The following is a 25,965-nucleotide window of genomic DNA, read 5'->3' as shown; positions in this document are numbered from 1 at the left end:
ATAAAGAATGGTACCAGAATGTCCTCCAAGATCAACTTCTCCCAACCGTCCAAGAGCAGTTTGGCGATCAACAATGCCTTTTCCAGCATGATGGAGCACCTTGCCATAAAGCAAAGGTGATAACGAAATGGCCCAGGGAACAAAACATAGAGATTTTGGTCCATGACCTGGAAATTCCCCAGATCTTAATCCCATTGAGAACTTGTGGTCAATCATCAATAGACGGGTGGACAAACAAAAACCTACAAATTCTGACAAAATGCAAGCATTGATTGTGCAAGAATGGACTGCTATCAGTCAGGATTTGGTCCAGAAGTTGATTGAGAGCATGCCAGGGAGCATTGCAGAGGTCCTGAAGAAGAAGGGTCAACACTGCAAATATTGACTTGCTGCATTAACTCATTCTAACTGTCAATATAAGCTTTTGTTACTCATAATATGATTGCAATTATATTTCTGTATGTGATAAAAACATTTGACAAACACACATAAAAACCAGAGGACAGCAGATCATGTGAAAATATAATATTTGTGTCATTCTCAAAACTTTTGGCCATGACTGTACACATTAGGTATCCCTGTGTCTGAATGTGCCCGGTCTACTGAATATAGGTTATCTGCAGTGCTCCTGTTCCGTCGGGAAGGGGTTAATAGGAGCACTGCAGATACCCTATATTCAGCCAGGTTGAATTCCAAGTGGGGATAAAAAAGCAGTCCTCAATCTCAGGGAAGGGGCAGACAGACAACCAAACACCCCCTCCCCTTTCCCAGCACCCAGCAACTACTGCACCCAAAAACTCCGACCTTTTTAATTTTTGAAATTTTCCAGTAGCTGCTGCATTTACCCCCTAGGCTTTATACTTGAGTCAATAAGTTTTCCCAGTTTTTTGTCGTAAAATTAGGGGCCTCGGCTTATATTCGGGTCGGCTTATACTCGAGTATATTTGGTAGATATGTTCAGAATATAATATTAAATAAATATTATCATGATGAGGAAAGTGCGTGTATTAAATGCAGTTTAGCCAATCTTATGGCCTGATAAAGAAATTGTTCCAATGTTGAAGCTCATTGTCCAAATAAACATACCATATAATCCACTCCTCCCCATTCCTGCCCATTATTCTATCAGTTTCTGGACTCAGCTTGCATCTTCCTCTGCATGATATTATTAATAGGAGGTGTATGTGCCAGCAGCAGGTATACCTTGTACCTTATAAACAGAAGCTATTACCAGAATATATTATATTATAAATAGAAGGCGCAGGCACCAGTAATGTATATACCCTTAAATAGGGCAGTTGCTTGTATCATTGAAAATGGAGTTCAGGATCAACAAAATTAGATATAGCTAAAATGTAGACCCCAGCCATCAGCTATGTTCTGTGGGGAAGCTTGACAGTGTAGCAGTCCGTATACATTATATGCATATTGGCCATACTTGCTGATTTCTGTGAGTTCTGACAACCAATGTGTATAAGGTGCTTCTGACTTTTCATGATGACAGATTTTAAAGGAGATAAGGGTCAGGGAATCCTTTTTCATGGGGATTTAAGCCACTGTCATGTTTGTCATGTCTTGTCTGGTAGCAGCTTTCTCCATTTTCCTATTTTGTACATATGTGACAGTCGGCCAAAATGAGTAAATCAAGCAGTGTAGTGGTCAGCAGAAAAACAAGCCTTTGCTAACTCAGAATTCCCTTATAAAGTATATGAAAATGGTTTTTTTTGAAAGTGGACATCCCCTCTAAGTAGGTAAAAGTTAAAAGGGTTTTCCCATCTTCCTGTTTCAGCAGTTTGCCTGCTGTCTCTTCTTCTCACTTCCTACATTTCTCCTCCCTCCCTCTCCCTCTAGCTGAATGCACTTGAGAAGTATCACAATACTTATACAGCTCAGATAATATGCACATGCTTGTAGAGAATAGGCTCAGTGTTATCGCTGTAGTTACAATAGAGAGATAACAGACAGGGCTTTATCAGCAAACTGAAATTAGCTGAACTAATTGTCCTGCCAGCACTGAGTAAGTTATGTCACTTTCCTAACTCACAGATCCGTGGTTATAGCAACGCTGTGTAAACAATGGGAGGAATAAGGTCACATAGCAGGAAAACAAAGCAGCATTTCTAAAGCAATATATTTAGGAAAAGTCTTCAATTTACATAAGCTACCAGTATAGATAGGATCCTTGACATGGGACAACCCCTTTAAGTTTTAATATTTTGTAGAGGGAAGAACTGGTTATATTATGCCTTTTAAGAAATCTAAAACAACATAGAGTGTAGGCCATCTCCATTGATACACGTGAGCTCATGTTGTTTTACAAAGCTGGTTGAACTTTCTTTGAAAGTTGAACTTTAGTCTGACCTCTGCCGCTATATTGTGAGTTGTCAGATTTGTTTTTGGAATAAATTAAATTAAAACAGAGTTCAAAGACTTTAAGACTGAACATCTCGGACAAAGGCAATTATCAGAATCATGGACTTGAGTTCTTCAGATATGCACATGTTAATCACAGAAACTTTTTTTTATATTGCATTTCTTACCATCATGCGGATTTTGTTGATCCTCTCCAGATAATTTAACACTGTTATGTGATGTGTGATATGTGCTTTAGACTGTCTTGCCATGACATCATAAATGGTTGTCCTCTTGCTGTGATTATGATGAGTTGAAGGGAAAGGAAAAAGATTGTTCATGCTTTGTAATGCTCTTTTTTATTTTTCAGCAAAGCCAGCTGAACTCCTTTCTCTGGACCATAAAACGAGATCCTCCTTCATACTTCTTTGGCACCATTCATGTCCCATACACAAGGGTGTGGGATTTTATCCCAGAAAACTCTAAGAAAGCTTTCCAGCAGAGTAATATTGTGTACTTTGAGTTGGACTTGACAGATCCCTACACAATCTCTGCACTGACTAGTTGCCAGATGCTGCCTCAGGGTGAAAATCTACAAAGTGTTCTTCCAAGGGATATTTATCGCAGACTCAAAAGCCACTTAGAATATGTTAAACTCATGATGCCCTCATGGATGACTCCAGATCAAAGAGGGAAAGGTCTTTATGCCGATTATTTATTCAATGCCATTGCTGGAAACTGGGAACGAAAGAGACCTGTTTGGGTGATGCTCATGGTGAATTCCCTAACAGAGGTTGATATTAAATCAAGAGGAGTCCCAGTGCTGGATCTGTATCTTGCTCAGGAAGCAGAGCGTCTTAAAAAGAGAACCGGGGCAGTCGAGAAAGTAGAAGAACAATGCCACCCACTTAATGGGTTGAATTTTTCACAGGTAAGCCATATCAAATGTTCACTACATATAAAGCTGTATGTAATAATTCTAAATCTTCATTTACATTCATTTTTTGACTGGCATACATTTGCTTCACTACAAATGAGAAGAAAATTAACTTTCACCTAACACCAAGTACAAAATATCTAATGTCATACATTATTTGATTCTGTCCCTGAACAATTTGGTGTTGAAACTGTTTACCCATTCAAAAGATATGGCCCTCCTGGAATGTTATATGTGAACTAACTCTGACTCTCCAAGTTGGCTGGAACCTTTTTAGTTTCTCAGAAAAATACAAGGACACATCGAGAATCAGGACTAGTCTACATATAACCTTCCAGAGGCTGTATATTTTGGATGGGTGGATGGATTTTAAAAAGAAAAACACCAAATTGTTCAGGGGTGCAAAGGGAATCAAAACATTTTGTGTCATTTAGCATTTTGTACTTGGTGAGAGGTCCTCTTTAACACACTATTACATCATAATATTGTCATTCACTCAAAAACGTAGTGGGTGACATCAAGAGCTGGTATGTGCTGTAAAGAACAGCTGACACCCGCCTATAACACCCACGGCCAGAGCTAAGCTCCGACCACTGGTAGATGCTGTGATCAATCATGACTGCGGCATCAAAGGGGTTTCCCTAGCAACCCAGTATTTGTATGCCCCCACACCCCGTGCTGTCTACAGGTCTCCAAGTGGGCCATGATGCTCTTTCAGCAGATCGGGGCCTGTTCTATGGCCCGTGTCTGCAATCTGCTAATTTAGTCTTCTGATCTTTGCAGGATCGATTAGTGACGCACATGCATAGGCTGATTTCCATTATATACTCCAATACTTCTGTATTGGAGTGTATACTAATGAACCAGTGATTATAAGATTATTTTGGGACCAAAAAATATGTAAAAAAAGGATAAAAAAGTACAAGTATTACAATGAAATACTGCAAATAAAATGTCATTTTTCCTTTATATAGTATAAAAACACAAAACATACATGTATAAAACACCACACATTTGGTATGGCCGTGTTCATTATAAAATGTATAATTAAAGGAAACCATAGGTTAAAGGGGCTCTATAATTGGGAAAAGTGATTTTTAGATAAGCACATCCTTGCATAACCTTTAGAAAGGCTATTCCACACCTACCTTTTGTATGTGAATCGCCTCAGCGGTTTTTGAATGAGTCCGTTTTTATTCATATGCTAATTAACCTCTTGATGCACCCCAGAAGTCTCATCGTGCACCCTCTGTGCTATTCTTTCCTATGTATGTGTACAGCACAGGCTGCTGATGATGATGACTCAGCTTCCTGTTTGCACTACAGATAGGAGAGAATAGCAGAGACGAGTGCTGCTGGGAACTTCCTGTGCTGGCTGGAAGCTCATTAGCATATGAATGAAAACGGACTCATTCAAAAACCACTGATGCAATTTACATACTAAAGGTAGGTGTGGAATAGCCTTTCTAAAGCCTATGCAAGGATGTGCTTATTTAAAAATGACTTTTCCCAATGATAGAGCCTCATTAAGTCACATGATGAAAGTCGTAAATAAAAAATGGAAAAAAAACAATGCCACAATCGTTTTCCCTCCCACCTCACAATTTATGGAATAAAAAGTTATCAAGAATTCACATATAACCCAAATTTGTGCCAATAAAAAGCACAGTTTGCCCCACAAAAAAAGCCCTCAACCAGCTCTGTCAATAGAAAATTAAAATTATAAGGCTTGGTTCACACATCAGTATGCCATCCATCCGTTTGAATTCAGTTTGAGACTAAAAACGGACTGATACACATACTGATTGTATACTGACACCTTATTATGCTGATAGCAAACGCTGTGCGTCCCCTAGAGGACAGATAAGGGGATTAAAAGTAGAAAATTGTAAGCAGAGTAGAGATAAGGAGATATAATAAATGTCCTTATCTCATATAATAAATGTCCTTATCTCTACATATAATAAATGTCCTTATCTTATATAATAAATGTCCTTATCTCTACATATAATAAATGTCCTTATCTCTACATATAATAAATGTCCTTATCTCATATAATAAATGTCCTTATCTCTACATATAATAAATGTCCTTATCTCTACATATAATAAATGTCCTTATCTCTACATATAATAAATGTCCTTATCTCTACATATAATAAATGTCCTTATCTCATATAATAAATGTCCTTATCTCATATAATAAATGTCCTTATCTCATATAATTGCTACTTTTAATCCCCTTATCTGTCCTATAGGGGATGGAAAGCATTTGCTATCAGGATATAAAGGTGTCAGTATACAATCAGTATGTGCATCAGTCCGTTTTAAAGACTCAAACTGAATTCAAACGGACGGATGGCATACTGATGTGTGAACCAAGCCTTAGGCTGAGTTCACACAGAGTTTTTGGTCAGGAATCCACCTAAAAAACAGCCTCCAAAAAAGCCTTCCAATAGAACTCTATTGGGAGGCTTTTTTTGGAGACTGATTTTGAGACTGATTCCTGACCAAATTCCTGACCAAAAAACTCTGTGTGAACTCAGCCTTATGCCTGTCTGAAGATGACACTGCAAAAATAATAGATTGACTTTTTATTCTGCAAAATTAGTATCTATACAAAAACTATTTAAATTAAGTATCGCCATAATCATGTTCACTCAAATGTATGTAAAACATTATTTATATTTTATGGTAAAGGATAAAAAATTTAAGCTATGACTAAGGGGCAACATGGCCCTGAAACGCGTAAGCTATTCTTTTAACTAGCACTTTTTTTTTTGTACGTTTGTTCTTTTTTTTCATCACTTGTATGTTACTATCGATTTTAATGAAGATTAAATAAAGCTGTATACATAGAAGATCCGTGGAGTTGCGACCTTCCTCCTCTTTTTTCATTATAAAAAATTTAAATGGCAGAATTTATACAGTTTTTTTTCAATTTCCCCCAGGAAGCGTTAATAACATTTTGTCATTAAGTTAAAGATACCCCAAAACGGTCATCCCACAAAAAAAAACAAGCTTTCATATAGCTACATGGCCAAAAAAAAAAAACAACTAACTTGTGCAATACAACAAAAAACAAAAAAATCACCAAATCTTTAGAACACAACCCTGCGGCAGGAAGGGAATGTATAAGCTATATGTCATGGTACAACCCAGATTTAGAGCATATGTAGGAAAAGACACAAGTGACCCCCCCCCCCCCCTCATCCCTCTACACTCATAGGAACTACTGGGAGAATAGTAGGGAATTTGGTGTACCCAACGTACTCCACATAGCTTACATATTCACTGTTCACTATCCTCTATGCATTCACATCAGGGAAAACTAATGCTGATAAATTCTTTCAGGGGTACACTTTTCAAAATGGTCACTCTGTAGGGAATTTAACTTGCCCACATGTATGAAACTGTTGTACCTAGGATAATGTACTTAATGTCATATGTGGGTATAAACTGCTGTTTGGGTACAGCCGGGCACAGAAGGTAAGCAGCGCTAATTGGTTTTTTGATCACAGATTTAGATAGTTTGGTTTCTAAGGGGTGTCGTTTCCAAAATGAGGTCACGTGTCTATGGATTCCACTTTGCTGGCAATTTAGGGACTCTATAAAAGTGGCATGACATCCAAAAACCAAATAGCGCTCCTTCCCTTCTGTGCCTGGCTTTGTGTCCACAGCTGTTTATACTCACATATGGCATTCACCTGGGTACACCAGTCTCATATATGTGGGAATAGCTGCTGTTTTTGCATACTCCTTTTGCCTATTGGCAACAAAATTTCCTTTATCTAGCATAAAAGTTCAGATTGGACCCTATATTAAAAATCCGGGAATTGATTGTGGAACATCCACCCCTTCTCAACCTGGGAGAGGGAGGAATTGGGTTTGAAATTTTGATCTAACTAATATGAGAAGGTGACAGGCAGCGTGCTGGAGTTATATCAGACCCAGGTTTCTGACATACGTGTGGTTCAGGGTGGGTCTGGAATAGGCCTCAGCTCCAGCTCTGGGTACTGAGCTCATTACTGGAGCCATAAAAGCCTGAAGTGCCTACACTTCAGAGCAGATCCAGGAAGTGAGAGGAGGCGTCTGTGTCTGTCCTGATAGTCTGAGGCTGGTGAGACTGCATTGTGCTAATTTGTTTGTTCATATGGCTGGTAGTAAGCCACACGTATAGTTAGTTTATCGTTACTGTTTAGTTAAGAGATGGGACAAGCAGGATTTTTGCTTCACATCGTTTTCTTTTTTTCGCCTGAAGTTAAGGCTGTATTTTATCTAACTCAATTTGTGCCTGAAGTTAAGGTTTATTTATTTTCCTGGGTTTTTTTTTCTAAATAAATCAGTTTGCTGCATATTTTGTCTCTCTGTCTTTGACTGGTTGGGTCTGCCACTGATTTCTCTATTCAATGACTAACATTTACTATCCTATCAGTAATATGGTTTTAGTCTACTCAAGACGCTGCAGGCCACCTAATTTACCACCCAAGTTAAATTCCTGTAACTAAGTAACTAAGACCCCTTTAACTCTCTGCGGAAAAAAAAATTGGAGCTAAATTTACTGGTTATTGGAAAAAAATAATTTTTAATTTATTAATTTAATTTATTAACATTAAAAATAAATTGTAATGTTAATAAAATGTGTGAAACCGCTGTAGGGTCAAAATGCTCACTATGCCTCTTTATAAATTCCATAAGGGGTGTAGTTTCCAAAATGGGGTCACTTTATGGGTGGTTCCATTGTATCGGTAATGTAGGGGCTCTAGTGTACCCTCATACAGCCAAATACAACATTTTCCATTCCAAAGCAGTTCACAACCACATATGGGGTACTGCTGAGTTCACGTGAAATTATGTAACAAACTGGGGGGGGGGGGGCTTTTTCTCCTTTAACCTCTTGTGAAAATGAAAACTTAGGGGATAAAGTGATGTTTAATAATTTTTCATTTTCACATTCCAATGTTAGTAAAATCTGTGAAACAGCTGTGGCGTGACAATGCTCACTATACCCCTTGATAAATTTCTTGAGGGGTGTAGTTTTCACAATAGGGTAACTTTTGGAACTTTTCTACTGTACTGGTGCTTCAGGGACTCTGCAAATGAAAAATGGCATCCAAAAACTATTCCTGCAGTCTGAAAAAAACTGTGTGCCAAACAGAAGTTTACATCCACATGTGGGGTATTACTGTGCTGGGGAGAAATGGCATAAACTGTGAGATGCACATTGTGAACATGTAAAGTATAGGGCTCAATGAAGATATTATTGAAAATAATGAAATATCTCAATTTCACCTACATATTGTTTAAAAACAGAAACATGATGAAATTAATGCAAATCAATGGGCTTAAAAGCTGAAACTTTTTAATTGTTTTTTATGGTACCACATCAGATTAGAACAACAGAAAAAACAATGCACATGTGAACGTGGCCTAACAGTTTTGTGAGCCTTGACATTGTTTCTTTGTTGTAATATACCAAAATGTATATCGGTGAACAAAAGACAAGCTAGAACAAGACTAAGCTTTCTTTTATGAAAGCAAAGGTTTAGTTTAGTTCTCCTACCATCCAAAAATAATGCATACAAATATGAAGTCTAAGCACTCATCTGTCCTGCCCCACCACGGAAACCATTTGTAACTGCTGCTTCACTATGTAAAAATAGTATTGTTAAAACTTGATTGATATTTTTTGTTGCTGGTGTTGGTGTTGCCCTCCCACACTCTCTCTGCTACCCTGGGCTAAGACTGCCAGAGCGCATTAATGTTGTTCAGACTCTCTCAATCTATATGGTATGGGGACTCTCAACAATCCTTCACCATAGAAGGTTACAGCGATGACTGATAAGCCACTGGACAACTAAATAACAGTGCTATAATGCTCCACTGTAGTTTTTTTCAAAGTTTCTACATTTGGGCTTCTTCATTGTCCAAATAACATTATATGTCATCAATATCAGGCTGGTGCAGGTCTAGCACTACCCACAATTCACCTGTTCTCCTGTTCAGAGTGACTCATTTGAGTGCCACATGGCAGGCCATTGATTTCACGTTCATCGGCCACATGCCCTGTTCACAGCTTTGTCCCCTTCAAGTGAATGGTATTGAGCTGCAATACCAAGCACAGCCACTACACAGCATACAGTGTGCTGGACAGGCGGTTAAGAGGTTGCAGAACTCACATGAATGCTTCAGCGTCTTCAAACAGCTGATCAGCAGGGGTGAATCCAGGGCCAGGCGAGCTGGGCAAGCGCCCGGGGCCCCGCGGCCCGGACCTAACAAAACGGTCCCGGTCAGCATGCCCCGATTTCAACTCATTGGCGTCCAACGGACGCCGATGAGCTGAATACATAGCCGTTTAAAGCAGGAGCTGTCACATCTCAGCTCCTGCTTTAACACTGATCTCCTGCATTTGTAGCCACGATGTGATGACGTCACATCGCTACTACAACTCTGTGAATGAGTGAGACTGCAGAGAGAGCGGTGGGGGAGCGTTGGAAGGTGAGTGTAAGTGTTATTTTTTGTGCTAAACATTTAGGTGGAACATAATGTAGGGGGCCCATGAAACTGGGGGCAGATGAGGGAGGGGGGAGAACGGCATGACACTGGGGCAGATGAAGGAGGGGAGAATGGCATGACACTGGGGCAGATGAAGGGGGGGAATGGCATGACACTGGGGCAGATGAAGGGGGAAGAACAGCATGACACTGGGGCAGATGAAGGGTGGGAGAACGACATGACACTGGGGCAGATGAAGGAGGGGAGAATGGCATGACACTGGGGCAGATGAAGGGGGGGAATGGCATGACACTGGGGCAGATGAAGGGGGGGAGAACGGCATGACACTGGGGCAGATGAAGGGAGGGAGAATGGCATGACACTGGGGCAGATGAAGGGGGAAGAACAGCATGACACTGGGGCAGATGAAGGGTGGGAGAACGACATGACACTGGGGCAGATGAAGGTGGGGAGAACGGCATGACACTGGGGCAGATGAAGGGGGGAGAACGACATGACACTGGGGCACATGAAGGGGGGAGAACAGCATGACACTGGAGCAGATGAAGGGGGAGAACGGTATGACACTAGGGCAGATGAAGGGGGAGAGAACAGCATGACACTGGGGCAAATGAAGGGGGGGAGAACGGAATGACACTGGGGCAAATGAAGGGGGGGAGAACGGAATGACACTGGGGCAAATGAAGTGGGGGGAACGGCATGACACTGGGGCAGATGAAGGGGGAGAATGGCATGACACTGGGGACAGAGATGGAGGGGAGGACATGAATCTAGGGGCAGATGAAGGGTGTATATGAAACTGGGGGAGAGATGGAGGGGGGACATATAATTTATGGGTGACTGTAGGAGGATTATACTGTGTGGGAGCACATGAAAAATGAATGAGAATGGGCAGAGTCAACATAAAAGTGGGCGGAGCAAAATTTGCAGCGGAGTCACAATTTTATTCCCTCTTTCTAGTCTTCAAAAGTTGGGAGGTACAGGTTAGAAACGCCAGACCCCCCAGTAAGTAGGGCCCTGCCAAAGTCAATTGCCCAGGGCCCCGCAAACCCTGGATCCGCCACTGCTGATCAGGTGGGTGCCAGTTATCAGGACCCTACTGATCTGATATAAGTGATCTATCCTAGGGGCTCATTACCCAAAAAATCACTTTTCATGCTAGTTTAATTTTAAGCAAATTACATTTCAGCAAAGTAAATAAGTCAGAGTTGCCTACTTAGACTTTTGTACGGATCAGTGGTCACTTCACTACACCCTTCACTTCTGGATGGGTGTAGTGGGCTGGAATCACCAGAAGGTATCTTGGGAAAGGTGACAGCTGTAAAAATATTTGACTGTGAAAAGCCCATCATCGAAACAGATAGGAGTCTATGGAAGGGAGGAGATGAGTTGTAGAGGTAACAATAACATGGAACAGAAGGTGGATGATTAAGAAGAGAATTGTCACATACTATCTTGGAAACACGTTCATTGACATCAATATTGAGGGGATGTCATAACTGGGCTTCAGTTTTCTATAATTGAATAGGTGCGTATGACTGAGCACATATCTTCTTTTAGCCAGCTTCTTAGTAACTAACTCTTTTAGAAAGGTGTTAGCTGATATTGGCTATTTTGTCTACTTTTGTGTGCTTTCCTTATAAGGGCTTCACTATATCTGTAAACATTAACTACCGACCATATTTATCATACTTTGAGGAAAAAATGTGTTTGTAATATAATAATAATACATTTTATCTATATAGCCCCAACATATTACACAGCATAGTACAATTTCTAGGTTATATGTACAGACAAAATGAGGCATTACAGAGCAGTAAGTCAATTCACATAATAGAACTGAGGACCCTGCTCGCAAGAGCTTACAATCTCTGAGGTAGAGGGGGTGACACAAAAAGGTAGCAGGGGCGACATCGGCGGTAGCATTGCTTATACAGTGGTACAGCCGTTTTTGTGGTATAGGTTGTTTTTATCACGCATATAAATTATGCTGTATGAGCCGTCACCAGTCAGTGTCCTTTAATGTGCAGATGGTGTCGGGACGTATAAAGTTAGAGTCCAGTATGGGATCATATCTTGTGGGATAATGCAGGATCGTGAACAGTTGAAGGTTAGCTTTAGGGATTCTAACTGCAGAAGGGTTTAGACAAGTAATTGTGATAGGCCTATATGAGAAGATATATCTTTAGGATTCATTTGAAGCTGTAGAAATTGGGAGTTAATCTGATTGTTCAGGGTAGAGCATTCCAGAGAAGTGGTGCAACTCGTGAGAAGTCTTGGATACTGAGTGGGAGGTTCACATAATAGAGGATCATGGGAAGAATATGCAAATCTGTCTTCCATGATGTAATTATGGAAGCGCCCTCTATTGGTTTGCAACACTGAGGCAGCAGCTGACTTCCTAATTACGTCATGGAAGACAGATTTGCATATTCTTCCCATGGTCCCTTGCGGAGTGGAGTGCTAAAGGCTTAATAAGTTTCCACACACCTATATGGTGGTCTCTTCCCAAGGAGTGACAATATCCCCTTAACCCTGTCTAAGCCTCTCACCTCTACCAGGTTATAGTCTTCTCTACATCGGGCTGACGAGATGCAAGTACATCAAAACGGCCGTCCTTGATTGAGAGACTATACCTGGTAATAATCCCAGCATCATTGTAAAACCAAGGCCTCTTGGAAGACTGAGCATGATGCTAAAGGGAGCAAACCTTTATTGGGTTATTTCACTGAAATTCTGTCTTCCTAACTACATCAGGGAAGACAGGCTTGCACATTCCAGTGAGCGCCCTCTATTGGTTTGCAACACTGAGGCAGCAGCTGACTTCCTAATTACATCATGGAAGACAGATTTGCATATTCTTCCCATGGTCCCTTGTGAAGTGGAGTGCTAAAGGCTTAATAAGTCTCCACACACCTATATGGTGGTCTCTCCCCAAGGAGTGACAATATCCCCTTAATAATAGAGGATGTCAGTCTTAGTTCATTGACTGAAGGGAGGCCACGGGTTGGCTGATAGACGGAGACCGGAGAGGAAATATAGGGAGGTGCAGCATTATGGAGAAATTTGTGAATGAGAGTGATAAGATTATATTGTATTCTGTATTGAATAGACAGTCAGTGTAGTAACTGGCACAGACCGGAGGCATCGCTGTAGCGTCTGGACTGATAGAGGAGCCTGGCCGCTGCATTCACAATAGATTGTAGAGGGGAGATTTTAGTGAGGGGAAAACCGATTTGTAAGGAGTTACAGTAGTCAAGGCGAGAATGAATCAGGGCAACAATAATGGTCTTTAATGTTTCCGTATAAGGAAAGGGAGGATTCTGATTGGATATAGGGAGGTAAAGGAAAGTTCTGTGATCATTCCACAAGGCCAGCGTAATTGCATTGTGTGCCTATATTCCTATAGACTAAAGAACTCTCTCTCTCATCAATTTTCCATGAGGTACTAGCTGGCACCTTGTTTTGTGATCCTTGCTGCAAAGTACCAAACAGTATGCTGCATATGAACAAATAATTGAATACCAGTATTTCCAAAATGTCATGCTTGTTTGACCAGTAATGCTCCTTGAACATTAAAAAATCATTTTCAATCTTAATGGCTTTTTATGCGTATGTTCATAGCAGCATAGTTTATAACTAACATAAGAAATTACATTGAACCACAGTATGTCTAGACAAGGTCTTGACAATGCCGCCACAATAGAGAGTTACATTAGTGCCTCCTGAAAGTGACCTTAGAAATAAATAGATGTAGCAGAGTTAACTTGAACTTCTGCAATCTGTTAAAATCCAGAAAAGACTTTATTGTTACATAAAACTGAAAAAGTTTGCTATAAGTATCACTTGTGTTAAACCTCCGAAAGTTAATATAATAGACATTTGTAAATGTATGCAATTGTGGCAGTAGAAGTATATCTAAAACTGAATTGATACTCCCCAGAATAGATTGTACTAATGATATCTTTAGTCATTTACCGATGAATTGGTCTTATACACTTAAAGGAGGTCAAACGTGCAATGCAGAGAAAATCTGCAAGTCATGATCTAATGGGAGCGCTGGATGAGTGAACTTCTAAAACCAATTCTGCTTAGAAATGTGGATCAGCCGATGATAATCTAATGACTCCTGAATTGCAGAATAGGGATCTCTGCTGTAAAGAACCAGTATGTAAATGAATGTTTTAAGGCTAATTTTGTGTAAAGAAAAACAAGCAATTAAGGAAATAAGAAGTTTCAGTTATTGTGAAGATTACTCAGATAAGATAAATGTCTTTTAACTATTTGATGCCAACTTTAAGAAGGCGTGTGCAGTATATTTTCAGAAAGAACCATCAGCAACACAAGAAAAAATTTGTCTGTTCTTGTTTCCTACAATATCCCAAAAAAAAAAGCAAATAAAGTATGAAATAAAATACAGGAAAGTGCCGAAATAGCAATTTTGCTATGATTGCCTATTAAATTAGTCACTTTTACAAGCAAAAGTGTTTCAGAAAGGAAGTCAAGAAAAATTGGGGAGAGGGAAATAAGTTGCTGCCAGCTACTTCTAGTGATGGCTTATCTTTAATGTGAGCAAAGGATCAGGCATTTTGAAATTCAGTATGTCTGACTCTTCTTTGTATTGACAGGGCAAAGTCAGGACACAATCAAACAGATGGTCAGCCAGTCCTTATGGAATGAGCAAGCTCAGTTAGACACAGAGTCCCATAGTGGTCCCACCCACCCCCACATGCCACTATTATACACACTAACATGTCCCAAAGTGGTCCCTTGGATAAAAAGTGGCCTGGATAAAAAGGCAACTGGCGCTGGAATGGTTAAGCATCGAGCCATTTAGGCCAGTGATTGTGCACTTGAAAAAGGACATATGCTTGTCCGAAACGCGTTGTACCTACCGATTCCAATAAAGGAGACTGCCTTAATTGCTGGGGTGAGCGCTGTGATCCTTACCTGTTCCTCGGGTTGGTCCTTGTTCTGCCGGTTTCACTATACGTCCCTGAGATGCCCTTGTAGCTGCTGCCACAGTAGTTCCTATTGGGACCTACGGGTGTTTAAGGCTCTTCAGGTTGTTGTGACTCATCACAACCCACCAAGGTGAGCAGACACCTGTTGGTACCTATTTGCTACACCATTTATTTGTGATAATACACGAGGATCGGCTGGGTATTTGTTTTTGTTGTTCCAGTATCATTACAGCTGAAGCCTGCAAGTCCGTTGGAACGGGGATAAGTGAGTAGTTTTTTGGGAGTTTTTTGTGTAACATTAGTGGTTAGAGGGGCAGGGGGCCTTATGTGGGGGGGGGGGGCACTTACAATAACTTTGAACAGCGTCCCCTAATCTATTAAAAAGACCCTGCCACACGGAGTAATGTCCCATAGCGGCCCCTACACACTACTGTTCTATAGTGGCCTCTTCACCCAGTATAATGTTCCACAGTGGCTCCTATGGTGTTCATTGCAAATCCTGAAAAAATTTCAAACAGAACCCATAATTTTGAAGAGGCCTGCAGACCTGCCTCAGAGCCCAGGAGAGGTGAATAACCCAATTTTTATGTTTGCTCACCTTTCCTGAGCCTCGGTCATTATACTCTGGGATCTGAAGAGACCCCAGAGCATAATAATAGCAGTTTCAGTTCAGATGTGATCAAGCTGCCAGACTAACCTTGTGAGAGGAATCTTGCAAAGTTCGTTCTACAAATACTCTTGCCATGGCTCTACGTACTGATCCCCACTGTGTTCAGCATCAACAATATGATATGGGACACACAGGGCCCCCTGGAGTGCTAAAGGAGAAGCGGAGGATGTCATATTATTACGGCTTATGCCCAAACTACTGGATTTTTTTAATGTGTTAAAACATAACCAAAACTATATAAATTTGGTATTACCATAATCATGCCAACTGCCGAAATATATGTAGCATGTCATTTATCCTGCAGAGTGAACACTGAAAAAAGAAAACCCATAAGAAAGTGGTACAAACGCAGTTTTCTCTAAATCCACCCACTGAGAATTTTTTTTCCAGCTTCCCAGGACATCATGTGGAATACAAAATGGTACCATTATGAAGCACAATTTGTCCCACAAAAAGTAAGCCCTCAGCCAGCTCTGAGAACTGAAAAATAAAAAAGTTATGGCTTTTGGAAGGCAGGGGTTACAAATCAAAAATTGCAAAAGTATAGAATAACTTAGTAATGAACTGGTAAAGTTAGACAGAGGACCCTGCTCAGAAGGGCTTACAATCTATAAGGGAAGAGGAATAGAGACAATAGGTGAGCTACAAGCTGTTCAGGTGATGATATGGTGGTACTGGGGTTACTGGTTATAGACTTTCTTGAAGAGATGAGTTTTCAGGGTGCTCTTGAAGGTTGTGATTGTGGGGGACAGCGTATCATCATTGTGTGAAGAGCAGATAAGAGCAGAGTGAAGGAGATCTTCATGGGATTGGAGATTACTTGTGTAGAGGTAGTGGATTAGATTAACCCTTTAGCGACCCTTGACGTAACTGTACGTCATGGGTTGCATGGGGATGTATGGAGCGAGCTCACACGCTGAGCTCGCTCCATACAGGGCAGATGCCGGCTGTATCATACAGCCAGGACCTGCCACTAACAGCAGCGGTCGGTGCCCGAGCCAATCGCTGCTGTTAACCCTTTACACACTGCGGTCAAACGTGACCGCAGTGTGTAAACGGCGCCGGCGGCACGGGCGCCGCCATGTTTCGCCGATTGCCGCCCTCCTGAACGTCACATGAGGGCGGTGATCGGTTGCTATGACAGCCGGAAGCCTATTGAAGGCTTCCAGGCTTGTCTCTGCACTAGATCTATTAGACGATGCCAGAGGCATCGTCTAATAGAAGTGCTGCGATTTTCCTATTCACTGCAATACTGTAGTATTGCAGTGAATAGTATGAGCGATCAGACCCCCTAGGTTTCAAGGTACCTAAGGGGTCTGATCATAAATGTAACAGAAGAAAAAAAAAAGTTTTTAAAAGTATTAAAAAAATAAAAAATATATAAAAGTTCAAATCACCCCCCTTTCCCTAGATTAGCTATAAAAGTAAATAAAGAACAATAAACATAAACATATTAGGTATCCCCGCGCTCTAAAATGCCCGAACTGTTAGAGTATTAAAACATTTATCCCGTACTGCGAACAGCGTAGCGGCAAAAAAAATAAAAACAGCCAAAAAGCTTTTTTTCAACACTTTGCCTCCTATAAAAAATTGAATAAAAAGTGATCAAACCATCAGATCTTTCCCCAAATGGTATCAATAGAAACGTCATCTTGTCCCGCATAAAAAGACACCACAACCAGCTCCATACATGGAAATATGAAAAAGTTACAGGTGTTAGAACATGATGACACAAATTTTTTTTTCTATTTTGCAAAGTTTATCATTTTTTTAAAAGTATCAAAACATTTCAAATACTATATAAATTTGGTATCACCGCGTTCGTACTGACACGTAGAACACAGGTAACATGTCATTTGTACCAAACAGTGAACGCTGTAAAAATTAAACCCATAAGAAAATGGCGCAAATGCATTTTTTCTCCAATTGCACCTCATTCTGAATTTTTTTCCAGCTTCCCAGTACATTGCACAGCATATTGAATGGTGTCATTACAAAGTACAATTTGTCCCGCAAACAATAAGCCATCATGTGACTCTGTGAACTGAAAAATGAAAAAGTTATGGCTCTTGAAATGTGAGGAGGGAAAAACGAAAATGCGAAACCAAAAAATGGCCTGGTCCTTAAGGGGTTAAAATCAGGCATGTATGGAGAAGACAGTTCGTGGATGGCCTTGTAAATCAGCATTTTAAACTCAAATTTCTGGGCAGCAGAAGAGCTGAGGGTATATTGCAGGGGAACAGAGAAGGGTGTTGCAGTAGTCTACATTGCAGATAAGGATGTGGACAAGTATTTTTGTAGTTTAAGGGGTGAGAAAAGAGCATACTCAATATATATTTTTGAATTGGAGAAGGCAGGAGATGTTGAGGGTTTGGATCTGTGGTTTGAAGGATAAAGCAGTGGACCTATGGGACTGGGAAAAGTGTGGAGCCATTAACTTTGATAAAAGGCTCAGGTACGGGACTACCTATTTTCTTCATAATGAGCTTGAGAAAGCAGGAGGAGAAGAAAAAGGTTTCAGCTGATACATACTCTGGAGCTCTGTATAGTCTGGGCCAGAGAGATTGAGTAATTAAATGTGTCGTTGGCACAATACAGTGGTATTGAAAGCCATTGGATTATATGAGTTGGTCTACATCAAAAGTATAGCTGGAGAATAGTAAGTGTCCAATTACAGAGCCTCTAGGACACCTAGGGAGAGTGAGTGGGAGGAGTGGAAGAAGATAAATGTGAAGTTTGAGAGGTAGAAAGAGGTGAGGGCCACGTCTGTGATGCCAAGGGATGATAAAGTCTATAACAGAAGGGAGTGTCAACTGTGTCAAAAGTAGTACAGTAGACAAGTCTAGAACAGCAGAACAGAGCAGTGTTTTTTGCCTCTGGCAGTTAATAGGTCATTTACAACTTTATTTAGGGAAGTTTGGTGGTAGGTCTTCAGTGGAGACAGCTGATGTAGGAGGGGGCACTGCAGGATGTAGAAGGCACTTAACAGTATTAAATAACTGGAATTGTGGGATAAGGAAAATATGAATGTGGTGAAGTAGACTTGTTCTTCAGAGGTAAGTGTAGGGGTTCAAGTACAGAGTCAGACTGTAATCTGTCAGAATGAGTTAGATAAGAGATGGGAGGATTTGCAGCAAACTGGAGAAGTAAGATGGGGCAATAGGTGGCCAGAAAGGATGGGTCATTGGAGGGATGGGTGTGACAGTAACATGTTTAAAGTCAGAAGGTGAGGTATAACTCATTACAATAGGCTGAAGGGGTGTGTTAGGACTGGAGTGAAGACTTCTGAGAGGTTGGGTATATGGTGTGATTGGATTTAATCAAGTGCACAGGTGGTCAGGTGCAATTTAAATTAGGATGGAGAGCTTTTCACTGGTGATGGTGGAAAAGCAGGTTATGGGGGAAGAGCACCAACCAGTTGAGTAGAATGGCTGTGGGGACCAAAAGAGAAGAGAGTCAAAAAGTTTGTTACTGTCAAGGCTATGGGAGTCATAAGAATATAATTAAGTTCTGGTCAGAAATTGTGGTGAGAGAGTTAGAGAGTTCGGATAGGAAACAGAGATGGGTGAAGATTAGGTCGTGTGTGTTCCACTATGGCTAAGGAGGACCACTGTGTGAGGCCATAGGAGAAGGTGAGAAATAGGAATTTGGAGACAGATGGATGGCTTCTGTTGATGGGACTGTTGAAATAGCCTATGATGATAGTAGGGGTATCAATTGAAAAGAAGTTCATGAGCCAGGTGATGAAGTGATCAATAAAGGTGGTTGTAGATCTTGGTGGTCAGTAGATGACAGCGACTTAGAGAATGAATGATGAGTAGATACAGACAAAGTGAAATTCAAGAGAAGGAAAGGTAAATACAGGTAAAATTGGGGCTGTGGTAAAAGTGCAAGTATCAGAAAGCAGTCCAGCTCCTCTACGAGATTTGTTGCTGGGCCGAGAAGTTTTCAGCCTTGCCTCAGCCACACCCAGAAAAGAAAATTTGTTAAAGTTGAAGAGATTATGGGTGTATTTTTAGTTTGTTACAGACAGAATGTGCATTCCGCACTGGAGAGGGGGGCTGTAGGGTCAGAAACAAGGTGGATGATTTTGAAATTTACTTGAGGTTACATTAAATAGTGCTAGTTTTTTTGGCAGAAGGGAGATCTCTGAAGTGTAGAGCAGAAGGGACCTGGGCAGTATTTTAATGGTAACAGTAAGGAATTGATGAAATACAAGTACATTATTTTTTATGCTAGGACTCCCACATTTAGCTGGTTTAAGTATATTTTTGTATACACTTCTGGGTTTGGCCTAAAGGTGATGAAAAAGACGCACCATGTAGTCAACAAGGCCTATGATTTTTCAACGGAGAAAGAAGTCTTTTTTTACTTCCATCTCTGGAGCATGTCCTTGTTTAACTCCTCTACCAACAAAAATAATGATTCTTATTTTTGTCATGTAAGTACCATCAATGAAAAATAGAAACTATTAATTATTGTTACTCAAATGGGTTGTCCAGGATAAACTTTATATAAAAAAATGTAAAAAAAAAAAAAAAAAAAAGACATACTGGCCTATCCAGTATGAATGGATGTCTCCCAGCATGGTCCAATCTTGCTGCTCCAGTTTTCAGTTTTTTCTTCTGGCAGAAGTCACCACCGCATATGACCAATGAGGCCAATCAGCAGTCATGTGACCACTGAGGCCAGAGAGTGGGACACGGGACTTCACAGTGTGGCGAGGGCTTATGCCATAAGAAAACACCAGGGCATCAGGATCAAAACGCTCTGGGAGACACAGGAGCATAAAGTTTATCTTGGACCACCTCTTTATAATTGCCATTTGTTGGGGAATATAGTTTTATCATTGTACATTGAACATCCACTAGCATGAAAAAATTCAGGAGTGTCTTCTGTTATCCCCAGTGTTTTACTTTTCCCTCCATGCTACACTAACTAAGCAATGGTGACATAAAGTTCTATAGCAAGGTCATCGTGCTAAAGAATTGGTGGTCACAAGAGCTGGCCTAAGGTTAAACATTACCCTATGCTAGATGCTTTGGCACCCTGCTCCTCCAAGTCAGATGACTTTGATGACTCCCAAATGAGGACTGGTACACATCTGCGGTCAATATTTTGTTCGGGGAGTCCGCTTGGAAACCCCCTGAATAGAATACTAAACTAAAAAGTGCTTAGCTAAGAAATCACACAGACCCCATAGACTATAATGAGGTTTGTGTGATTCCGTACGGTGTCTGCATGAATCATGCGGACAGAAAAGTACTGCAAGTCTATGAGGTCCGTGTGGTTTCTTAGCTAACCGCTTTTTAATGCGTTCAGTATTCCGTTTGGGGGGTCCCTAAGCAGAATCCCTGAACGAAATACCGAACACAGATGTGAACCAAGCCTGACAAGCAGCAGATGCTGATAAAATGTTGCTACTTGTCAGGAGTGGGAAGCCATCAGAGTCATAGAGTAAATGCTACTGATGGCTTCTTGTATTGTCCATGGATTGAGAGTAGGCAAAGATGGAAAATGCAAAGTCTCTGCAATGTGGGCAGCATGAATGGATAATAAGTGCACAGATTGCACATCCCTAATGTTTCTCATGTTGGTCACAATATAGTAAAACACTTGAAGCATCCATTACAGACAAACATGCACAGGGACCTACTACAGAAAATTGTTCAAAAAGTATTGATAAAGAATATAACATAGGACGTAAAAGACTCTCCATTATGTATCTCTCTCATGACTGAATTTTTTGATTTTTTGACACTATAATATAGTTGGGGAGAAAAGCATGGCTTCCTGTTAATCCAAGTACATTCAGCTATGCTACAACACAATACAAGAAGTGATTTCTATCTTGCCCACGATAAATATGACATGGTGATGAATGGGCCCTGATATCATACGCAGGATGGCTATACTTCTGTTCATCTTCACTGTTTATGCCTTATTGACTTTCTCAAAGATTGTAAGCAATAATTCTTCATGTTCACTGATCCCAAGGAATGTAGTCTTGAGCCTGCTTGTGCTTGTTTGTAATGTGTGCCTCAGAGGTTACACTCATTTTTTCTTGTCTGATATATGATAACATTAGACTCCAGGAAAAAAGGTCCCAGCAATTTCCTAGAGGCATTTGTCATAGCATTTGTAAAGCATCTGTGTGCTGCCATCTGGTGCAGCTATTGTTCCTGGTAGCTTTAGGAAGCAAACTATTATACTGCTGCACACTTGTTGCACTCAATGACTTTTTAATAGGATAGAAAAACTAGATTATAAAATTGCTATGTCTAATGCTTTTAGTCTGTTACATTAGATCATTTTCACTGTGATACATTGGATTTTCATATTCAAACTGCCCATTATTAAAATGACATATTCTAAGGATGGGACATAAATATCAGATTGTTGGTGCCAGATAATATTATATGCCAGTCTTGATGAATCAACCCCACTTTTGTTGAGATATTACGTTATTCAATAAGTTTTTATGAAATGCCATACTAACATGGCCATACCAACTATATTTTTTTAAGTGTTTTTAATGTAAAAAAAAAAAAGAGAAATTTTTGTATACAAGTAGCGAAACAGTGTAAAAAGTGTACATTGCATAATATATGTATATACTTAATTGGCTAGGGCAAAAGTTATATGACACTAAGGCCCCACGTTGCGGAAACAGCCTTTTTTGTTGCACATTTTGTTGCATTCTTTGAGCCAAAGCCAAGAATGGCTACAAGAGTAATGGGAGATATATATAAAGTACTTATACATTCTACTGTCTGCTCAATCCACTCCTGGCTTTGGCTCAAAAAAACGCAACAAAATCTGCAACAAAAAAGCTGCGTTTCTGCTACCTAGGGCCTTAGCATAAAGCTTTCTCTGTATGGTACTGTTTTTGTAAATAAAAGATGAAGCCATTATAGCTTCATGAATAGTCGCCTTAGGGTTGGTTCAAACCATGTTTTGCACCAAATGGGGCTTTCCATTGAGGATATGCATTTGAATGTCCAAAAACAGTAGTCAAACATACACTGCAATGGATCCATTTACTTTGAAGGGGTAAATTAAGTCCAAAGGATTCAACTTTGTTCTCCATTTGACCTGGTTTCTGTTTATTTTCATCTTTTGTGCCAGAAAGAATAGCCTACTCTACGACTCTATTCTGCCAGGCACAAAAGACAGAAATGAACAGATAGTAGGTCAAGCTGAGCCCAAAGCTGAATCCCTTGGACTCTAATAGCCTCATACTATTGTGGTATACATTTGTATACCATTTTCAGGTTTCAGACATATACCTTGATGGAAAGCCCATCTAATGTAATTGCCAATTTTCCATTCCCTCTTCACATCATGAGGTGGTCAGATCCTTATTCAGTATGGATTATATACAGTCCTATGAAAAAGTTTGGGCACCCCTATTAATCTTAATCATTTTTAGTTCTAAATATTTTGGTGTTTATAACAGCGATTTCAGTTTGATATATCTAATAACTGATGGACACAGTAATATTTCAGGATTGAAATGAGGTTTATTGTACTAACAGAAAATGTGCAATATGCATTAAACCAAAATTTGACCGGTGCAAAAGTATGGGCACCTCAACAGAAAAGTGACATTAATATTTAGTAGATCCTCCTTTTGCAAAGATAACAGCCTCTAGTCGCTTCCTGTAGCTTTTAATCAGTTCCTGGATCCTGGATGAAGGTATTTTGGACAAACAATTCAAGTTCAGTTAAGTTAGATGGTCGCCGAGCATGGACAGCCCGCTTCAAATCATCCCACAGATGTTCAATGATATTCAGGTCTGGGGACTGGGATGGCCATTCCAGAACATTGTAATTGTTCCTCTGCATGAATGCCTGAGGATTTGGAGCGGTGTTTTGGATCATTGTCTTGCTGAAATATCCATCCCCGGCGTAACTTCAACTTCGTCACTGATTCTTGAACATTATTCTCAAGAATCTGCTGATACTGAGTGGAATCCATGCGACTCTCAACTTTAACAAGATTCCCGATGCCGGCATTGGCCACACAGCCCCAAAGCATGATGGAACCTCCACCAAATTTTACAGTGGGTAGCATGTGTTTTTCTTGGAATGCTGTTTCTTTTTGGACGCCATGCATAACGCCTTTTTTTATAACCAAACAACTCAATTTTTGTTTCCAAAATGAAGCTGCCTTGTCCAAATGTGCTTTTTCATACCTCAGGCAACTCTATTTGTGGCGTACGTGCAGAAACGGCTTCTTTCTCATCACTCTCCCATACAGCTTCTATTTGTGCAAAGTGCGCTGTATAGTTGACCAATGCACAGTGACACCATCTGCAGCAAGATGATGCTGCAGCTCTTTGGAGGTGGTCTGTGGATTGTCCTTGACTGTTCTCACCATTCTTCTTCTCTGCCTTTCTGATATTTTTCTTGGCCTGCCACTTCTGGGCTTAACAAGAACTGTCCCTGTGGTCTTCCATTTCCTTACTATGTTCCTCACAGTGGAAACTGACAGGTTAAATCTCTGAGACAGCTTTTTGTATCCTTCCCCTGAACAACTATGTTGAACAATCTTTGTTTTCAGATCATTTGAGAGTTGTTTTGAGTAGCCCATGATGCCACTCTTCAGAGGAGATTCAAATAGGAGATCAACTTGCAATTGGCCACCTTAAATACCTTTTCTTATGATTGGATACATCTGGCTATGAAGTTCAAAGCTCACTGAGGTTACAAAACCAATTTTGTGCTTCAGTAAGTCAGTAAAAAGTAGTTAGGGGAATTCAAATCAATAAAATGATAAGGGTGCCCATACTTTTGCACCGGTCAAATTTTGGTTTAATGCATATTGCACATTTTCTGTTAGTACAATAAACCTCATTTCAATCCTGAAATATTACTGTGTCCATCAGTTATTAGATATATCAAACTGAAATGGCTGTTGCAAACACCAAAATATTTAGAACAAAAAATGATTAAGATTAATAGGGGTGCCCAAACTTTTTCATAGGACTGTAATGAGATCCTTATTACAATAATGTTGAACCCCCTAGCAATGACAGCAGCTATGGTCACAAGCTAGTAGTACCTGGTTGAGAAACAACAACTGTAATGCTCTAAATTATTAAATATCACCTAGAACTACACTGTAGGCATTGGCTCTGAAATCCATACTTTCTTGTTCACATTTTTCTAGCGACATATTCTAAGTGTCAGATCCCTCTTCTGCCACTTCTGTCCAGTGAAAATAATAAAGTCATATTTAAGGAATTATTTAAAGAGCAAACCATCTGTAGGAGGAATCTGCAGTCATTCAGTATGTGGTAAGGACAGACACACAAATCATGTCTGCAACTAATATCATATTCAAGAAATTGGAATGGACGCAAATTAGAACATACGTTTCTGTATTAAAACAAAAACAAAAAACACACAATAATGCATGAAAAATCATGGGGTTTTTACAAGCCAAAAAATTTGTAAAAATGCATGCGTTCCCTTGGTTGTGTCCACCCCAGAGGTTGGTTTCTGGATCTAATTCTCATCAAATCACTTTGATTTATGTTATTATTCACGTTTCCACTGGAGCTGTTTATGAGTCAGTCTCCGCAGTCAGAAATCAGCTATGCTTAGCCTTTAGAAAATAATAACATGAAATGATTCCATACAAAGGCATTCTTTAAGCGTGACAGACCTTCATAACTGCTGGCTATGAAGTTTGTTACATGAGGAATCATTTAGGTGGCCACAAGTCTAGCAGGGCATGCCCAGCTGTCAATTTCAATAGGGTTACAAGACCTAAATAACCGGAAGTGCATGTTACTCCTCGGTTTGAAGGCCTATTTTACTTTGTGAGAATGGGATGTATTAGCATTATATAGGCAGATTGACTTTCATGGCTATCATACACAAAGATCAGCATCAGTGTAGGTAGCAAAGGAAAATCAAACATTCATTATTAATAGATGACCATAGGAACAGCTGGGTTGTAAGAATAAATATGCTAGAACTCTAAAGGTTTCATTCTGTACTAAGCCGTTTACACAAAGTTCACCATGTTTCCAAAACTAGAATTAAAGAAGTTAAATGGCTTTCAACCCTTTGGGGAGGGAGAGCAAGGGAACAGGGCAAGAGTGTGAGCAGATGTGAGAGTTTACTTGTGAGACTCCAATGCTGGTGGGGTGGCGATTGGCTAATTTGAGTTGCATAATACTATAACCCTTTCATATGCAAAGTGAAGCTTTGATCCAAGTTGGATGAAAGTTCTGAAAAGTGGAGATGGTGGCAGTGGGTCTTTTGTCTTTTGACAAAAAAAAGTCATCTGCTATACTCTATACTCTGTATCCCAGCCCCCCTTCAGGCTAAGCACCCAACAATGAGTGCAAGGAAAAGGGAGCAGCATATTCTTGCAGTAAAAGAAAAGAAAAAGGCAATATAAATGTTGTTAAAGGGGTAAATTCACTTTTAAAAATGAGTGACTTTTAATAGTTTTATTAGATTGGAACTTTATCTAATTGAAATGAAATGCAATGTATTGGTAATTATTAT

The 25,965-nt window shown here is 40.1% G+C and overlaps 1 protein-coding gene across 1 annotated transcript in view; it reads left to right on the top strand.

Moving 5' to 3' along the window:
- The window catches only part of TRABD2A (TraB domain containing 2A), a 78,171-nt gene that overhangs the window by 16,898 nt on the left and 35,308 nt on the right, over positions 1–25,965 (top strand). Inside the window, exon 2 of the mRNA XM_075280449.1 lies at positions 2,723–3,283. Coding sequence (XP_075136550.1) covers positions 2,723–3,283 — 561 coding nt within the window. The remainder of the gene's footprint in view (positions 1–2,722; positions 3,284–25,965) is intronic.

This window comes from Leptodactylus fuscus, chromosome 1 (genome assembly GCF_031893055.1).
Source record: "Leptodactylus fuscus isolate aLepFus1 chromosome 1, aLepFus1.hap2, whole genome shotgun sequence".
NCBI lineage: Eukaryota > Metazoa > Chordata > Amphibia > Anura > Leptodactylidae > Leptodactylus > Leptodactylus fuscus.
The sequence above is the reverse complement of the archived record's forward strand: the minus strand, read 5'-3'. Positions and strand labels throughout refer to the sequence as shown.